The 17167-nt window shown below is 39.2% G+C and overlaps 1 protein-coding gene across 4 annotated transcripts in view; it reads right to left on the bottom strand.

Moving 5' to 3' along the window:
- The window catches only part of LOC127427824 (secretory phospholipase A2 receptor-like), a 46494-nt gene that overhangs the window by 11159 nt on the left and 18168 nt on the right, over positions 1-17167 (bottom strand). For 3 of the 4 annotated variants that reach the window (XR_007894984.1, XM_051675635.1, XM_051675636.1), the window contains 17 exons: positions 15166-15278; positions 13728-13897; positions 13421-13629; positions 10800-10945; positions 7677-7761; positions 7364-7496; positions 6860-6895; positions 6608-6768; positions 4470-4525; positions 2931-3028; positions 2703-2839; positions 2230-2347; positions 2032-2144; positions 1490-1628; positions 1001-1239; positions 320-506; positions 11-142 (listed from right to left, as the gene is read on the bottom strand). Coding sequence is in view for 2 of the 4 variants with exons in the window: in XM_051675635.1 (XP_051531595.1) it covers positions 11-142; positions 320-506; positions 1001-1239; positions 1490-1628; positions 2032-2144; positions 2230-2347; positions 2703-2839; positions 2931-3028; positions 4470-4525; positions 6608-6768; positions 6860-6895; positions 7364-7496; positions 7677-7761; positions 10800-10945; positions 13421-13629; positions 13728-13897; positions 15166-15278 (2272 nt within the window). In the remaining 2 variants the exon portion in view is untranslated. Of the gene's footprint in view, positions 1-10; positions 143-319; positions 507-1000; positions 1240-1489; positions 1629-2031; positions 2145-2229; positions 2348-2702; positions 2840-2930; positions 3029-4469; positions 4526-6607; positions 6769-6859; positions 6896-7363; positions 7497-7676; positions 7762-10799; positions 10946-13420; positions 13630-13727; positions 13898-15165; positions 15279-17167 lie in introns of those variants that run through there. The other variant, XR_007894985.1, reaches the window with a different exon arrangement.

Here is a 17167-nt window from a genome sequence, read left to right as displayed (position 1 = left end):
AATACTGTACCTGTCTTTTTACAATGATCTCTCGCTTCCTCCAGGGTCATCTCCATCATAACCGATTTAAAATTATAGCAGCTCCCACGAAACTTCACCCAGGTCTCAGGACACACCACTTCATAGGAGAAAGCAATGCTTTCTGTTGAAGTGCAAAGAACGATTCATCATTTATAAAATATATATATATATATATATATATACACACATACACACACACACAATAAAAATTAGCAATTTAGAAAATGTACTTATAAAAAATTATTTGAAAACTAATTAAACAGTAAATAGGGCAGATATAGTAAAGAAATGGGCTCACTTGGGGGAGGAATATAGCATATTGCTCCCGATAACTGCATGTCACATTCTGCCTCTTTCCAACGTCCATTTACATCCATGGACACACAACCTCCTTCTCCCATTGGCCCCTCTGGGAAATAATTAGACACCTCCCAGTGAGTGAAGGAGCCCTCAGTGCCATCTGACCACTGGTAAGATATACCATCCTATGGCGATAGAGGGCACTGTTGTTTAATAAACTGCTGTTTATTAAAGGGCTGAGTTCACAATAGCATACTACCACACTACTCTTGCTGCAGAACATATTGTAGTATGTATACTGTATTTCTACAGTAAGCATGCAGATTTTCTGTCTGCATAGAATACCTGAATGACCTACTACATTTGTATATAACAGAGCTTATTGCGTGAAATAATGTATGCCAAAATTGGATTCAAAATGCAAAATAACTTTTTATTTCCAAGATGACAACTGGACACTGTTCAATTAATTAAACATGCAAACAATTTTGCATACTCCTGTTTGAAACTTTTTTCTAGAATAAAGCCTATTGTTTTACATACTATTTTTTTCTATATATTGTAGTAGGCAGCATACAGTGTAAACTGTGTAGTCTACAGTAGGTAGTTGTGCTAGTATTCCATTCCAAATATAGACAAGTCATTCAGCATAGTACATGTAATGTGCAGATCCCCTTACATCTGTACTGAAGAGGCCGATCCAGTATGAAGCTCCCAGCCTGTTCAACAGCACACTGAGATAGGCCTGCTGAAACGGGTCTGTGATGCTCACAAGTGCAGCCCCCTTGTCCGAACAGCCCTTCTGTGCCGCATACCAGCTCAAGTTGCCATGGATGATCCGGTAACTGTGGTTCTTATACTCAGATGAGTCCAGAGAGGCAGAGGTATAATAGGGGTGGGTGGGACGTTTGGTGGGGTCTGAGAGAAAGAGAAAGAGGAGTAACTAAATCATTCCTAAGTTATGTAAGCCAGATAGCTTGTGAGACCTAAAAGTTCTAACACAGTGTCTACACTGAAAGGATTGGATGTCTTGAGATGGTCTACATTGCAAGTGTTGAGAGTGCACCTCAGAAGGTTCACTAACCATGGACCAATCAGTTGTAAACTCGAGGATAGGCTTTAGTTATTGTAAAATACGTGACTCCACTTAGCAGATAAGTGATTTCACCTTGTGGCTTTTGGCAGACAAAGCCGTAGACATTCTCGGTACAGATCTCATCTTGCCATACCCCTGTCACACGGAAGTTGTGACTGTTAGATAGGTAAGTACAGAGAGGTTCTTCAGGAACTTTATAATGGTGTAATGTCTGTAGACACAAACCCACATATTGAAAACATTTAAAAGGTTAAATTAAGAGGTGAAATAAAATTTAATTTTAGAGATATTAAAGGGGTCCTTTACACAAAAATGAAAATTCTGTCACCATTTACTCAGTTTCATGTCATTCTGAACCCACATGACTTACTTTCTTCCGTGGAACACTAAAGGAGATGTTTAGCATAATGTTAGCCTCTGTCAAAATTCATTTTTTTTGCATCTTATTTCCATATCAAGAAAGTGAGTGGTGACTGAGGCTATCAATTCCATATTAAATGTGTTCCACAGAAGAAAGAAAGTCATACAGGTTTGGAACAACCAGAGGGTTAGTAAATGATGACAGAATTGACATTTTTGGGTGAACTATTCCTCTTAAACCTGAGTCATTATACCTCCCAGTTACTATAGTCGAGGGGCTTCCCATTGGTCCATTTGCGAGATAAGACGCCATGTGCGCCAATCCAAACCCCTGCTGATCGGCCGTGAAGAAGCATGACGATGTAGGCTTTAACCAAAAGACAAAAACAACCTATAGTCACTACAAAATAACAAAGGCAGGTGAAACCATCTTAAATCACCGTGATTTCTACCTTGCTCGATTTCATCCTCTATAGAGACCAGAGTGCCGTGATGGGATGAGCAGATGGACTGAGCTTCATGCCAAGTTTTCCCCTCTTCCGGGCAGGCTGGGAGATGCAGAAACAGACACTGGGAACCAGTCAAAAACAAGCAAATCTCAATGAGAACCAGTAAAACACAATGCAAACTTCTGCATGTTCAACATGTATAACAACATTTTGAAGATCATTTCAGAAGTCAAAGACACTTTAAGGCCAGAAACATACTCTGCGCAAGTACGTAAACACAGAAGAGAATGTTTGGCCTATGCATTGGAAGTTGTACATACTTAACGAAGAATGGGAGATGCAAAAAGATGAACGGGAATGCAAACAGACAGCTCACTCCAGGTATCTTCGACACATTTCAAAGCATGAAGATAATGGGTATCCTAAAAAAAAAAAGTATCTGAAGAGAGATGAAGCTTCTGTTTGCGTGTCCAAACCTTGTGTCCATAGTAGAACCAGTTCTCTGGGCAGCTGCCAATATAATGAGGCTCACGTGGGACCTCCACTATAGCCACTGTCCTGCGTTTGCACACGTACCCTTGGAGATCTGTACACCTTCTTGCCGACCACTGTCCTGCATAGCATTATTATCAAGAAGTGTTCGATTATATAATCGTACTTACAGAATATGTGTTTAAGTGTTTGTGTGTACATATATTGTTTACCAGTCACAGAAGACATCTGTACGCAATTTTGGCCAGCCTTTCGATAAACACGCCCATTTTCCCAGTTCTCATAATCCAAAGCAGATCCATCAGCCCAACTGTAGAACGCACACAAACACACAAATTCCAATATGAAGTCTGCATCATATGCTCTTTTCTCCTTACTTTCTTTCCTAAAAGGAGAAGTGTAATTTCAGTGACACTGACTGGTGGCACTAAATTTAATTTTACATTTTTACATTTTCTGAAGAAAATCTGAGTGGTGCTTGCCCATGCAAAACTTGCCACCATGATGTAAGGGTGTTTTGGTGGTTACTTACTGGCCCAAGTCAAAAGAGCCCACCCCCAAACCTCTATGACATTCTTCTCCCTAGATATGGCTCACGCCCCTCCTATGACTGGGATTTTTTTCACCTGTTTTATTGTCCACCAGGTAAAAATCTTAAATCTGATCACATGGAAAAGTAACAGCACACCTTTACTCAACAAGCCACATGATTTGAATTATGCACCAAAGCTTAATCCTTAGGGTTAGAGGTTTGTTTAAATCCCTAACCATAGTTATTAGCAATAATAACAGTGATGCTTGTCTTAGTAAGCACCACTAATGAAAGTTTCCCAACATATTGAGAGCCACAAAGGCCATGGATTATTCTTTTTCTGTCTTGTTTTCTCAGAACAAGTTATCTTGAGAAAAGAAGATAGAATAGTTATCTTGAGTAAGAAAGATAGAATAATAAGGAAGAGGTCATTTACACTAAGTGTAAATAGCAACAAAAAGCAGCTTTTTTTCCTCTAAGTGCAAATAGTGTTAGATGATTTTTGCATCCCGAATTAAATAAGACTAAAGTTCAGTTTAAGGACATCACTGCAGCTTATTAATTGTGTTTATTTAGAGTCCCAGACATCCTACACCAACCCCTACCCCTAAACCTAACATTCCCTTACAAATATTTACCATGGTTTTACTGCTGTAACCATAGTATCACCTAAATATGTTTCAACTACATATTTTGTAGTAAAGTCATAGTAACCACTATATTAAATATGGTTACTCTATTACCACCATATTACTGTAGTGACACCATGGTTAATTACATTAAAACTCTGGCTTCTGGCAAAAAAAACAAGTTACTACAATATAACTAATGTAAACCATGGTTAATTTTACACGGATCAAACCTTGCTCTCAACTCCCTGACCTTCACCGTGATCAAATCACTGCAAGGAAAAATTAACCTTTATATTTATTTTTATTTATTACTATAAGTAGTATTAAGGAAATAATAAGAGTGTAGACAGGAAACAGCATGGGAACTCCAATATATTAAAGCATGGCCTCTCTGAATTTCGACATATTTGGAAAAAGTCACTTTTTCAGTCGAGAAAATGAAACTTTACCTTAAAATTCTAACTGTTTTATCCTACTTTTTTTCTTACACATATTACACAATTACCTATGAAACAAATGATAAGTAAAAATCTTTTTATTAAATTATACTCTAAAGAGACTTATTTATGGTAATGAATGAAAGGCACCTGAAGCCATTGTGTCCACTGTTAGCAGACAACCCAATCCACCAATATTCAGAGCCCTGCAGAACCAAAGAGACAAAGAGAAATGTGTCCTGCTCAGTGCTTGCTCGAAATGAGACACTAAACCTTGAACATTCTCCATACTGTGTATGTATGAGGCTGTAAATCTGTGTGTGAGATTGTGTATGATTCTCAAATGAAATCAAAATAATCAACGCATCCATGGACCAAAGCACATGAGCTGGATTTAGACCAGTGTTGGGGAAGCTACTTTAAGCAAACAAGCCAAGCTACAAGCTACTCATTATTTAAAGTAGTTAAAACTACAGTGAAACGGGGGCATGGGTAGCTCAGTGGTAAACACGCTGGCTACCACCCCTGGAGTTCGCTAGTTCGAATCCCAGGGCGTGCTGAGTGACTCCAGCCAGGTCTCCTGAGCAACCAAATTGGCCCGGTTGCTAGGGAGGGTAGAGTCACATGGGGTAACCTCCTTGTGATCGCTATAATGTGGTTCGTTCTCGGTGGGGCACGTGGTGAGTTGAGCGTGGTTGCCGTGGTGGATGGCGTGAAGCCTCCACATGCGCTATGTCTCCGTGGCAATGCGCTCAGCAAGTCACGTAATAAGATGCGCGGGTTGGCGATCTCAGACGCAGAGGCAACTGGGATTCGTCCTCCGCCACCCGGACTGAGGTGAATCACTACGTGACCACGAGGACTTAAAAAAAGCACATAAAAAAATACATAAAAAAAAGCCACGAAATGCCACGCAGGGAACCAAACCAATTGTCTAAAAAGAATCAGACATTCTAACACTACAGAGAGGTCAGTTTAGGAAAACTGTGTTAGATTTTTGCTATTGTGCACTGATTCTCGAGATAAGGGACAAAACCTATATACAAAATAGGTTATATACAAAAGTCCTCTTTATGTTAAAAATCAAGACATTCATAATAATAAAAATCTTGACAATTTAGTCTAATGGAAATGTGTATACTCAGGGCATTCATTACTTATATTCTTAAATAATTTAATTCAAATTTTTTTAAATGCATGCTGTAAACTTGAAGCACTTGTAACTTAACCTGTCCTTAGCAAGAGGTCCCAATGTTAAACTGCCAAACAAAGTGTAATAAAATGCAATAAATTCATAAATATTAATATCAAATGAAAGGTAAGGATCTGTAAAATATCAAACAATACATAAAGTAAACGTATTATATTATAATTGTATTTTCCATAAAAAAAACTGCCTATCAAAGTTGTGTCCTCACTTTGCGTCAACTTTGCGTCAGATTTTTTTTTAATAATCCTGAATAAATCAGACAATGTCATGGTCAGATATAACTCTGAGGACCCCTTTCCCACTTCCTGCTTATGGTGGATGCAACAGTAGGACACATGGTCTGGTAAGTTTGAGATTTTTGTAAATTTAAACAAACAATGTTAGAATTGTGGGATAAATGTTAGCATTTTAGTTTGGGTTATTGATGCAGCTTCAACTGAGGAAAAAAACAAAACAAACTGGCTCCAGTATACAATACATGGTTAAGATGGAAAAATATTCCATTTGTGTCAACTTTGTGTCAGAATATTCAGAAAAGTGTGAAATAAAAAATACAAAAATGGCATAAATGCATTTTATCACTTAACTCCTTTACTGAACACCATTATTAAATAATTAAAGACTTTACACTCTTGTTGGATGGATCAAATTAAATAGAATACTTTTTAGTGTGTCTGACACAAATTCCAGTAAGATGTAAGTTATGAAGTGAATAAATGTCCATTTTTAGACAAAACCTGTTCCCTTACATGGTTCATTAGCTGACACCTTTGTCTACAAATATTTCAGTTTCAAAGTAATTTATTACTAAAAAATGAAAACTAAGATTTAAAACATGTTTTGTCCTTTATCTCAAGAATCAGTGTGTGACTAAAAAAGCTACATCATTTTGAAAACGACTACGCTACTGTCCCAACTGAAAAACGACATTAGGTTAATAGTGTCGCTACTTTAAATTACCGTAGTTACACCCCAACACTGACTCAAACAAACTGCAGAACTGCATCTATTTTGTTTCCGTGTGTGGGAAAATAAGTGTGTTATCTACATATTCGTGATTGTGAATGGGTCTCCTAACCTTCTTTATGCGTTCTTTGATGAAGTCCAGCTCGTCACGTGAGTGAACAGAAAGTAGATCTGCTCCCATCATCTTACAGGCAAAAGACACAGACTGCCAGGGAAATGGCTTATTGACAAAATAGTATTCAGCCCCATGGAAAAACACCCACGGCTCGTGTTCTGCACCGTAAACCCAAATCAATTATCATCATTATCATCATACTGTAATCATCAGTAAACCTAAGTCTCAAAAGTACTCAGCTCTACTTACGGTCACTATACCAATATGGCTTTATCAACTGTGCACCTGAGGATAAAAAAACATCAAACAAGTTTAAACAACTGATTTAAATTTCAATGCAGTTCAGTTTTTTGGAGTATTTGTTTGCTCTGCTGAAAAGACAGGCATAGATGGTCACCAGAACATTAGCTTGTTTTGCATGCCGGTCCTCAGCATCGGATGCTGGTGTGCTGGCCTGGGTTCCCACACCTTTTGACCAATAAAATTCTATGACTTTGCCAGTTATTAGTGAATTCTGGATAAAAATGGGAAGGTGGATGGATGCTAGAAGAATCGTCAGGGAAGTAGCTTCTTACATATCTTCGGGATATGATTGGCAGGCCTAAATAAACAAGCTCGTACGTTTATTTGGTTCCAAACTTACGTTTGGAACTTCATTAAGACCAGCACCAAACCAACACTAAGCTGGAATTTTCAGCAGGGCACATTTCATGTTTTAAATATACTGTATGACCATAAACTCTAAACACACACCTCTAGGGACCTTGCAAATCCATTCATATTTGGAATCGCATGACTGGGGAGTGAGAGTGTTAGTGAGTTCAGTGTACACAGCACAAGTTCGAGAGTCCACTTCATTCATATCCTCGATGAATGATGTCACCACCTGCAGGATGACATGAATGTTACAAATGACTTCATACTAACTGACTAACTGGTTTCTTTCCCTATTTTTACATGTAGCTGAGAAATTTACTAAATACATTTCCATAGCATTCCCCAATATTTGTATTAATATTTTTCTGCTTTTTGTCTTTTTTTAATCTTTTTCTCTCTGGATTTTTACCGGTGTGCCATCTGACCACTCCCAGGCTCCATCAGACCATGGGTTTCTCTTTGTGAAGCCCACCCAAAACCAGCGACCCTCTGTACTGAAACGAGACAGAGAAAGGAAAGGAGAGGACCATTTAAGAACTGAAGAAAATAAAACGGAGCAAAATTACAACATAATTTCTTTAGAAACTCATCTTAAGGACTTGTTAAATTGTGGCAATCTTGAAATAGAAAAAGCTAAATTGATCAAATCTGTTAGTAAAGAAGAAGCAGAGACAGTATAAGGAGGAGACAGACCACTCATAGATAAATGAATGAGAGAAATCGTAACACTAAAAATTATGGATGGAGGAATAGATGTCCTGCCACTTGTTTGATAGAGGCATTAGCTGTTTGTTTACTCCAGAATGCACATGCACATTGACTAGTTTTTTTGTGTAATTTCAGCTAAAGAAGCAAATATTATGACACCATTGTTGTCAGATTTTATTGCTGATTTGAAATTACTGAAAAATAATCTTGAAACCAGTGTTGGAGATTTTGGTCTCTCCCCATCACCAAGACTTTAAAGGGATAGTTACCCAAAAACGAAAATTCTCTCATCATTAAATATGTTTCCATCCAAGGATTTTTTTTGCAACAAAAAGTATAGCGCATCAAAATGTTTACCGATATAGCTGATGGAAATGCAGATTATTGCTAAAATTACACAAGTGTCGACATAATATTTTTCCGTTTAACTCTAGCGCATAAACTCTGTGTAAATCATGATGACAAGGTATACATCCTTGAAAGCCAATTTATTGTACGTGAAGCATTACTCGCACTATTATGGATTGGTCTTAAGGGCACACCTGCACAGATCCGATGCTGCAAACACATCTGCGTCATGACACTTCCAGGAGTGCCAACACAAATATCTCGTATCATGCATCTGTCATCAACAAGTGCACAGAGAGGGGGCCTGTGTAGCTCAGTGGTAAAAGACGCTGGCTACCACCCCTGGAGTTTGCTAGTTCGCTAGTTCGAATCCCAGGGCGTGCTGAGTGACTCCAGCCAGGTCTCCTAAGCAACCAAATTGGCCCGGTTGCTAGGGAGGGTAGAGTCACATGGGGTAACCTCCTCGTGATCGCTATAATGTGGTGAGTTGAGCGTGGATGCCGAGGTGGGTGGCGTGAAGCCTCAACATGTGCTATGTCTCCGTGGCAACGCGCTCAACAAGCCACATGACAAGATGCGGCACATTGGGAATTGGGCATTCCAAATTGGGTGAAAAAGGGGAGAAACCCCCCCCCCCACAAATGAATGGCCACTCTTTGCGATTAATTTAATTGCAGTAGCCATCCATTTATTTGCTTTTCCACACCATTCAAAATAATAGACGGTAGTCATGGAATTACTAGGAGAAAAGCTTCAGTGTGCTGTTTGGAACACTAACATATAGACCAATTGTATAAAATTGTTTAGTTTACTTTTGAAAAAATGCAGGCAAAATTCCCTGTATGAAGTTAAATAAATACCAAATGAATAAAGCATTAAATTAAAAAAATAAATTACCAAATGAAAAAATTATATTGTTAGGCCTATATAATTGCCTATTTTTTTTACACAAACTTAAATTAGCCTTATCCTGTTCTGTAGACGAAAAAGTCGAGTGAATGACATTCTCAGAACATTGTACACTTTTTTTCAAGACTATAAACTATCAGAATTATTTGTCCAATGCTGAGTTCACCTTCAGAATTTTTTTTTATTTTTCTCACTTTTTCTCCCCAATTTGGAATGCCCAGTTCCCAATGCGCTCTAAGTCCTCGTGGTGGCGTAGTGACTCGTTTTATCACGTGGCTTGTTGAGCGCGTTACCGCAGAGACATAGCACGTGTGGAGGCTTCACGTTATTCTCTGCGGCATCTACGCACAACTCACCACACGCCCCACGAGAGCGAACCACATTATAGCGACCATGTGGAGGTTACACCATGTGACTCTACCCTCCCTAGCAACCAGGCCAATTTGGTTGCTTAGGAGACCTGGCTGGAGTCACTCAGCACGCCCTGGATTCGAACTCCTGACTCCAGGGGTGGTAGTCAGCGTAAATATTCGCTGAGCTACCCAGGCCCCCCAGAAAATTAGCTTTTGAACATTTTAAAACTTTTAAATATTTTAAATCAAAACCTCGGATTGCATTTGCTGAGCTTCTTCAGAAAATGTGCATTGCATTATGATGCTAAAATTAATTTTAGATGACAATCAAGTTCAGTACCCTAAGTGTGGGTTAAAAGTTTCCCTCACCACCTTTTTTTTTTTTTTACTGAATTTTAATCTAAACAACCTTCTGTTATTATTTATTTTCACACAAATTATGTTGCTCCATCAATATTCAATAAAAATAAAATTTTTTTTTTACTTTGATACATTTTTTGACCTGAAAAAAAAAGCTAAATTTCCTTAAGGTGAGCTTTTAGCCCCGTTGTACCCTACTAGTTAAACCATCATAATAAAATAATACAGATACATTAAATATACACTATTTTTATGAACTTTTATTAACTTTCACCAAATATTAGTGAACTTGGCGAGCTAGAAACAACTAAAAGTGCTGTTACCTTGGCGTTGGCAAATTGACAGCCGTGAGGCGCCACGTGCTAAAGCCATTCCACCAGCATGCTTGAGAAAAGTTGAGTATGATTGGCCAACCAAGCCAAGAATTGTGGGCCGAGAACAGTTTATAATCGCGCCGTGCCAGACCGTGCTCGTGTGGAAATGCAACTGTAACTGTTCTGTACCATGCTCAGAACTGTTTGGCCCGATAGTGGAAAAGCAGCTACAAAAATTCTAGAGTTCTGACTGCAAATTTGCCACAAATTTCCCATTCATTATTTTCACATGCAAATGAGCGTGCAAATCACTGCAAATGCTTGCCAGCAGCTCTTTACCGGTAGTGGTGAACCTGCAGCAAACCTTTGGAGCCAATTATCAGTTTGCTGCAAAGCTCATTTGCATGTGAAGACAATGTGTGCCGAATTTGCGGCAAATTTGTGGCAAGTTTGCAGCAAGTTTGCCAGAAATCTTGATTTTTGTGGGTGTATTAACCTGTAAAAGGAAAATTGGAGTGAAGGATGCATGTGTGAACCAACCTTTGAAACATGGTGGAAAGGAGCTGTTTGACAAAAGCCTGATCCTCATAGTGATGGAAACTGGCTAGGTCAGCACCCAAAGCCCGGCAGAAGAACTGAGCCTCCGACCAGGTGCGTTGCATCAGGACTTTTTCACTGTGATACACCTAAACAACAAACAAACAGACAAAAAATAATCTACTGTATGAAAGCCAGTAACACATTGAACAATACTCCAGGCAGTAAATCAGTAATACAGATCAAAAGATTCCAAATAGCATTATCACTTCAGTTCATTAGTCTCTGCATGTTTGTGAGTGTCAGTGTACAATGACTCTTAATAATGGCTACATGATGCTGGTCGCGTGGCACCATGTGAGGTTCGGATGTGTGAACGGGGAGCTCTGCGCACTTTGCTAGTTTTTAATACTTTTTTTGTCATAAACAGGTGAGATTCGATAAACCCTGTTTCATAACTGCTCTAGGAAGACAGTATGTCAAAGAATTCAAAATCCTCAGGCTCTGGAGACATTAAAAGACACTTATGTGCTCAAGCTGTTGCCCCTGAGCAACAGGCCGCAAGCCAGGGACTCAATTTGGCCAGTGAGGTAAAAGAGATTCAGCGTCAACTGTTGAACACGACGGCGATGCAGACGAAGGTCGTTGCTGACTTGGAGGATCTTGCTGTAATATGTCGATCAATCACTGCCATGGAGACGAAATTCACTGAGTTGGTTACAAGAGTGACGGATGTTGAGAAACGGATCGATTATATGGAGTCATCGGAGAGGGAATTAGCTCCTAACCCGCTAGCGACCAAGGTGGATTTGGAGTGTCTCTGGGAAAAGTTGGAAGACCTTGAGAATCGTAACCGGCGAAACAACGTCTGAACTGTTGTAATTCCTGAGGACGAAGAAGGCCGAGATATGGTGAAATTCCTAGACGAGCTCTTCCCGAGTCTGCTCAACATAACAGGCCATAAGTTGGAAATCGAGCGAGCTCACAGAGTACCGGCTCGGAGATCCGCGGAGGGAGACAGGCCCCGATCAATTCTGGCCAAATTTATGAGATCATCCAATAAAGATCTCGTGTTACATGAGGCGAGGAGTAAAGGAAGGCCTTCTTGGAAGAACCACAGCATTTCCTTGTTCCCAGACTTTGCATATTTGACAAGAGAGAAACGTGATCGATTCAAGGAATGAAAGAAACTCTTACATCAACAGAAGGTCGCTTTTGCACTGATGTTTCCAGCCAAATTGAGAATAGATAATAAGGATGGCCGCAAAATATTTACATGCCCACAGCAAGCGATGTCCTTCATAAAGTCAATGGAATGAGTAAGTTATTGTGTGATACTCCTGATGTAGCCGAGTGGGCCTGACTCACTGAACATTCACTTGACTGTCCGAGGAAACTGAGCGCCTTTTTGTTTCTTTTTGTGCTGGTTCCGCCTAGCGGCTGGAGTTTGTTTTGTGAAGTAACACTCCTTCGGGACAGTTTGTGGATGAATCTGCACGTTCCTTGTGCTTATGCCTCCTATTGGATGGAGTTTATTTTGTGGAATACTTCTTGCAAAACATTGCCGTGATTAGGTCATCTGCTGCACGCATCTTCTGCATTGCAAGAAGAAACGCATCTTTCCCCACAGGAAGCTGAAAAATTTGGGAAGATATGGGGTGGACATGTTTTCTTTAGTGCTGGCTCAAGTAAGAGCAGGGGAGTCATTACAGTGATAAATAACCATCTACAAGTTTTTCTAAGTTCACAGGATACAGAGTCAATTGGTCTAAATCCGAAGCTTTGGCTCTGACAGCGTACTGCCCAGTAACGGCATTCCAGCCGGGTGCCTTCTAGTGGCCCAAACAGGGCATTAAGTATTTGGGCATTTTATTCCCAGCAAATTTGTCTGATTTTGTTAGTTAATTTTGATCCCTTAATAAAAAGGTTTTTGAGCGATGTGGGCAGGTGGGCTTCATTACATTTATCTATGATGGGGAAGGTTAATGTTATTAAAATGAATTGTGTTCCAAAATTTAACTACCTGCTACAATCTCTGCCTGTAGATGTCCCCCTCTCTTATTTCAAGCAATTTTATAGCATTGCAAAGTCCTTCATTTGGAATGGTAAGCATCCTAGATTACAAATTACATTGGCCGATTGACAAAGGTGGGCTAGGCCTACCCAAGATTTAGTTTTATTATTATGCATTCGGTCTCAGACATTTGGCTCATTGATCGTTTCCACCTAAGAGAGCCCCTCTCTGGTTTTGTATTGAACAGGAAGTTCTTGCCCCTATTTCGCCATTGCAAAGCCTATCTAACTAATTGGAGAAGTTAAGTTACACCCCATTATCTCGCATTTGCACTCGGTATGGACAAAGGTGTCCAGAGTGTTTAATTCGGACATTTATTTAAATGTTGCCTCAAGTATATGCTGAACCCTAAATTATGTATTAATAAACAGGGGTGTTTGTTTAGGGTCGGGGGTGGGGTTGGGGATGGAGAGGGGAAGGGGTGGTAGTGGGAGTTAAATGTTGATTCTGTGTAATTATGTTTTGCTTTTCTGTGTTCGATGTAGGAATCAATCATTTAAGTTAATCATAAAAAAATAATGGCTACATGATTATGTATAGTATCTCTTACCTTGTAACAGTGTGGCAGGCCTGTGCGACTCTCCCATCCTGTTGGGCATGGTGCACTTGTATTTATGTGTGGCAAAGACCTTGGGACGTCATGGTTACCATTCACTTCCTGTTTGCACACAGCCAGGGCTTTAAAGGCATGGCAGTTTTTCACCTCCCAGTGACCCAGAGTCTGACCCCCAGACATCAGCACACAGCCACCTCCAGTAACTGCAGACAGAGAGAGAGGAAGTCAAATAAATACAGAGCGTGTGCCTCATCTGTAGGTCTGTGCTTGTTTATGGCATTACAATTACAGATTGGCACACCTGGCTGGTGTCGGTTCCAGTTGGTGTATGTGAGGGGTGTAGAGGAGCCATTCTGGGTCAACCAGTGGTACTCTCCTGTTCTGTTCCTGTCCTGCAGAGCTGTCCAGTAGGATTGGGAATCAGATCCGCCCATTTCACTGATCAGACTGTTTAGAAAGGCCTGCTCAAACCTGCCACAATGAAACCACACTCTCAGACTGTGATCTCTGTATCTGCCATTTTCATGTTTCAAATTATCAGTATATAATAGGCATTACCTGATTCAGCTACTAATTTGAGGTTAACACAATATAAAACACTTTTCTTGGGTATTCCAGGTTGCTGCCTTCAAGTCCCCATAGGAAGTGCCAACTTATGAATTAATAAGTTGTAAATACAATGTGATGTGAGTTCAAGTGATTTTGGTCTTAAAAAATGGATGCTTAGAGCTATAAGTCCACATTCAAGATCACGTAAGTACTTATTTTTTCTATCTTTTCCAAGACATGGAGCTTTTGAGTGCTACCCTTACAAAAAATCTAGAGTTGCCGCAAAATTGTGCAAATTTGCCACTCATTATTTTCATATGCAAATGAACTTGTTATTCGCCACAAATGTTTGCAAGAAGTTTCCAACTCTTTACCAGTAGTGGTGAACCTGCAGCAAACATTTGGCGACACTGAAGAGTTTGTCACAAAGCTCAAGTATGTGGAAACTGTAGACTGTTTATATGGGGAGTGCAAATGTTTTATTTATTTTTTATTCTCATGCTGTCACAGAGAATGGTGGGAAATGTGTTTTTGTTATACAAGCCTGTTGTCTCATAAACACATTAATGAGTACTATTTTTTTGGCAAACGAAATGTACAGTCATCATTCACAATTTAGTAAATGACAATGTACAGCCTGTAATTATCGCAAAATAACCCCTTACTAAAGGGGTCTATTTTGCGATTTTGACTGGCTTACTGTACATTATCATGCTAATTACACAGCTACTTACCAAATACATAAATACATTTACATGAAATATTGATTTGAGTTGAAATTATGTTATTATGTGTGAAGAAAGAGACTGCAGAGTCTCCAGAAACACTGAATTGAACCTGATTTTTTTTTTTATTACCTTACTTGTAGAGATCGCAAAGTGATATGAGAGAACAGGAGCACATAACAAACTGTAAGTAGGAAAGATTACCTGCAACACCTGGATGACAAGTCAAATATCAGTTTTCGCCCAGATGTGCAGTCATTATTCACAAAATAAATAACCACTGAATGTGGCAATTGACCAATCAGAATCAAGTGTTCCTGCCATTATTCTTCAACTGACACACCCCAGAGATTCCCACTGGTAATTGGAACACTGTGGTGGCATTTATGTGCACGCATCTTGTAAACATTGCAACATGACTTGAAGGCAGCATCCATGCCAAAAAATTTGATGTTTTCAGCATACTTGCTCTCTATAGTAACAAGTGGAGCTTTGCAGTAATATCCTTTCACTGCATCTTCAAATGTCTGCTCCTGATTGGTGACCTTATAACACCAGCTGTCTTTCCTCCTCCAGCTCTGTACACACAAACACACAGACATCCACTATAAATAATCAATAAACATGACACAGACATTGCAAAGCTGCATTTGATAGATACTGATGCAATTAACCACAGCTGTTAAGAACGTATAATCATTAAACAGGCTGAGATAATGGATAAATAGACAGTATGGGAATATGAATGAAATGGAAGTCTCTAGTATGTCAGTAATGTGTAGCATATACTGTAGTGTATACTCCAAATTAAACAAATTAAAACAATTTGTATACTAACCATCCTAAATAGTATCATAGATTAGAATGAGTGTAATTAATCAGTTTTTCTACATACGGTCCTGAGTGCACATTCATGAACGCGCCATGTTGAGATCATATGACCAGTCTAATATTTTTTGCTTAATCTCAAAAATACCTTGTAATTGGATGCTTTCTCTCATGGAATGATCATGGCTGCCGGTGAAAAGTGCGCTTTTATAATGATATTGGGAATTGAGAACTTCTGTTTTTGCCGCAAAATTAACACAAATATAACTGAGTGCACATTTAAAGTTAATCAATGATAAACTGTACAGTAATCAACTTAGTACCATGCTAACACTCCTACATGCAAATGCAAACAGTGACATGCTGGTCTGTTGTGTCAAGATGCATTTTTTTTAATGTTTTTCCCAATACTGGTGTACTCTTTTGCTACACAGTCAAAAGTATGTACTTTCCCATCAGCAGAGAAGTACATGCTTTGAGAGCATAGCATGCATAACTGCATGCATTTCTATAGCAACAAACATTGCTAGCAATGTACAGTATATCAGAGTGTGTGTATGTGAGTGGCTGTGAGAGAGATAGAAAAGAAAAAAGGAAAAAGGGAGAAGGAAAGAGTGACAAGATAAACGGTTGTACTTCACATTTTGTATGCATCCGCTAAGGAAGGACAATGTGTGTTTGTATGAATGAGTGTGAATGTACTGTCAGTAGCCAGCACATGCCTGAAGCTGAATAAGTGTGGGTGTGAGCGTGTGCATGATTTTCTGAAAAGTGCTCTCTTCTGGCATATTCGTCATTTGTTCGTTCTTCATGCAGCCGCCTTGTTTTGTGACCAGAACAGATCTGAAACAGTCTGTTGTTCTCCGGACGTGACCTGCTCTCACCCTCACTGACGGCTGCTCAATCCTCCAGGCAGACCGCTTGTCTGCTCTCCACACCCCACACAAATCCCATGCCAAGCACAACCAATCAGAACAGCAGGAAAACAGGTGGAAAGAGAGTGCTGGTAACCAGACTGAGAGGAAATAGCAATTTGGTATATGATTCAGCAGATTTCAATGATTTCCATAGAATTGCTTTTCATGAGATGCATTTTGAATAATGGTAAAAGTCCAAAGATCTGCATGCGTGTATCAGATTTCAGGGACTTTTGTTTTAGTTGTTATTTATGCTGTGCCATTATTTTAAAAGTCTTTTATCTCTAGTCTTCTGTTTAATGCCGGTGTTTCAAGATCCCACCCTGATTACGTCCATCTGTCTTATTCAGTTAATCAACTTGTTTGCGTATATGGGTCACTGACAAATAAGGCTGTCCAAGGTGGTAAAAATAAAATGTCTTTCAAAAATCTAGTTTAACACACATTTGTCAAGTTCGTAGAAATGTAATCTTTGTGCCCATGTTAGTTTCATTCATTTTTTAATAACTTTTATTGTATTTTCAACAAAAAAATTATTCAGTGACTCAAAAAGGTAAAGTGGTATAACCATGAAGTAAAAGGTATTAAAATAGTTTCTTTGCATATTAAACACTTGTGAGTGTACACAACTTAATTTTTATTTTCAAAGAAGATTCTAAAAATATTTTTCATGGTAAAAATATATAGAAGTTTTGTGACCCACACAGTCATGAGGGTCTAAA

This window comes from Myxocyprinus asiaticus, chromosome 37, assembly GCF_019703515.2.
Source record: "Myxocyprinus asiaticus isolate MX2 ecotype Aquarium Trade chromosome 37, UBuf_Myxa_2, whole genome shotgun sequence".
NCBI classification, from domain to species: Eukaryota; Metazoa; Chordata; class Actinopteri; order Cypriniformes; family Catostomidae; genus Myxocyprinus; species Myxocyprinus asiaticus.
This window is presented reverse-complemented; position numbering and strand designations above follow the sequence as displayed.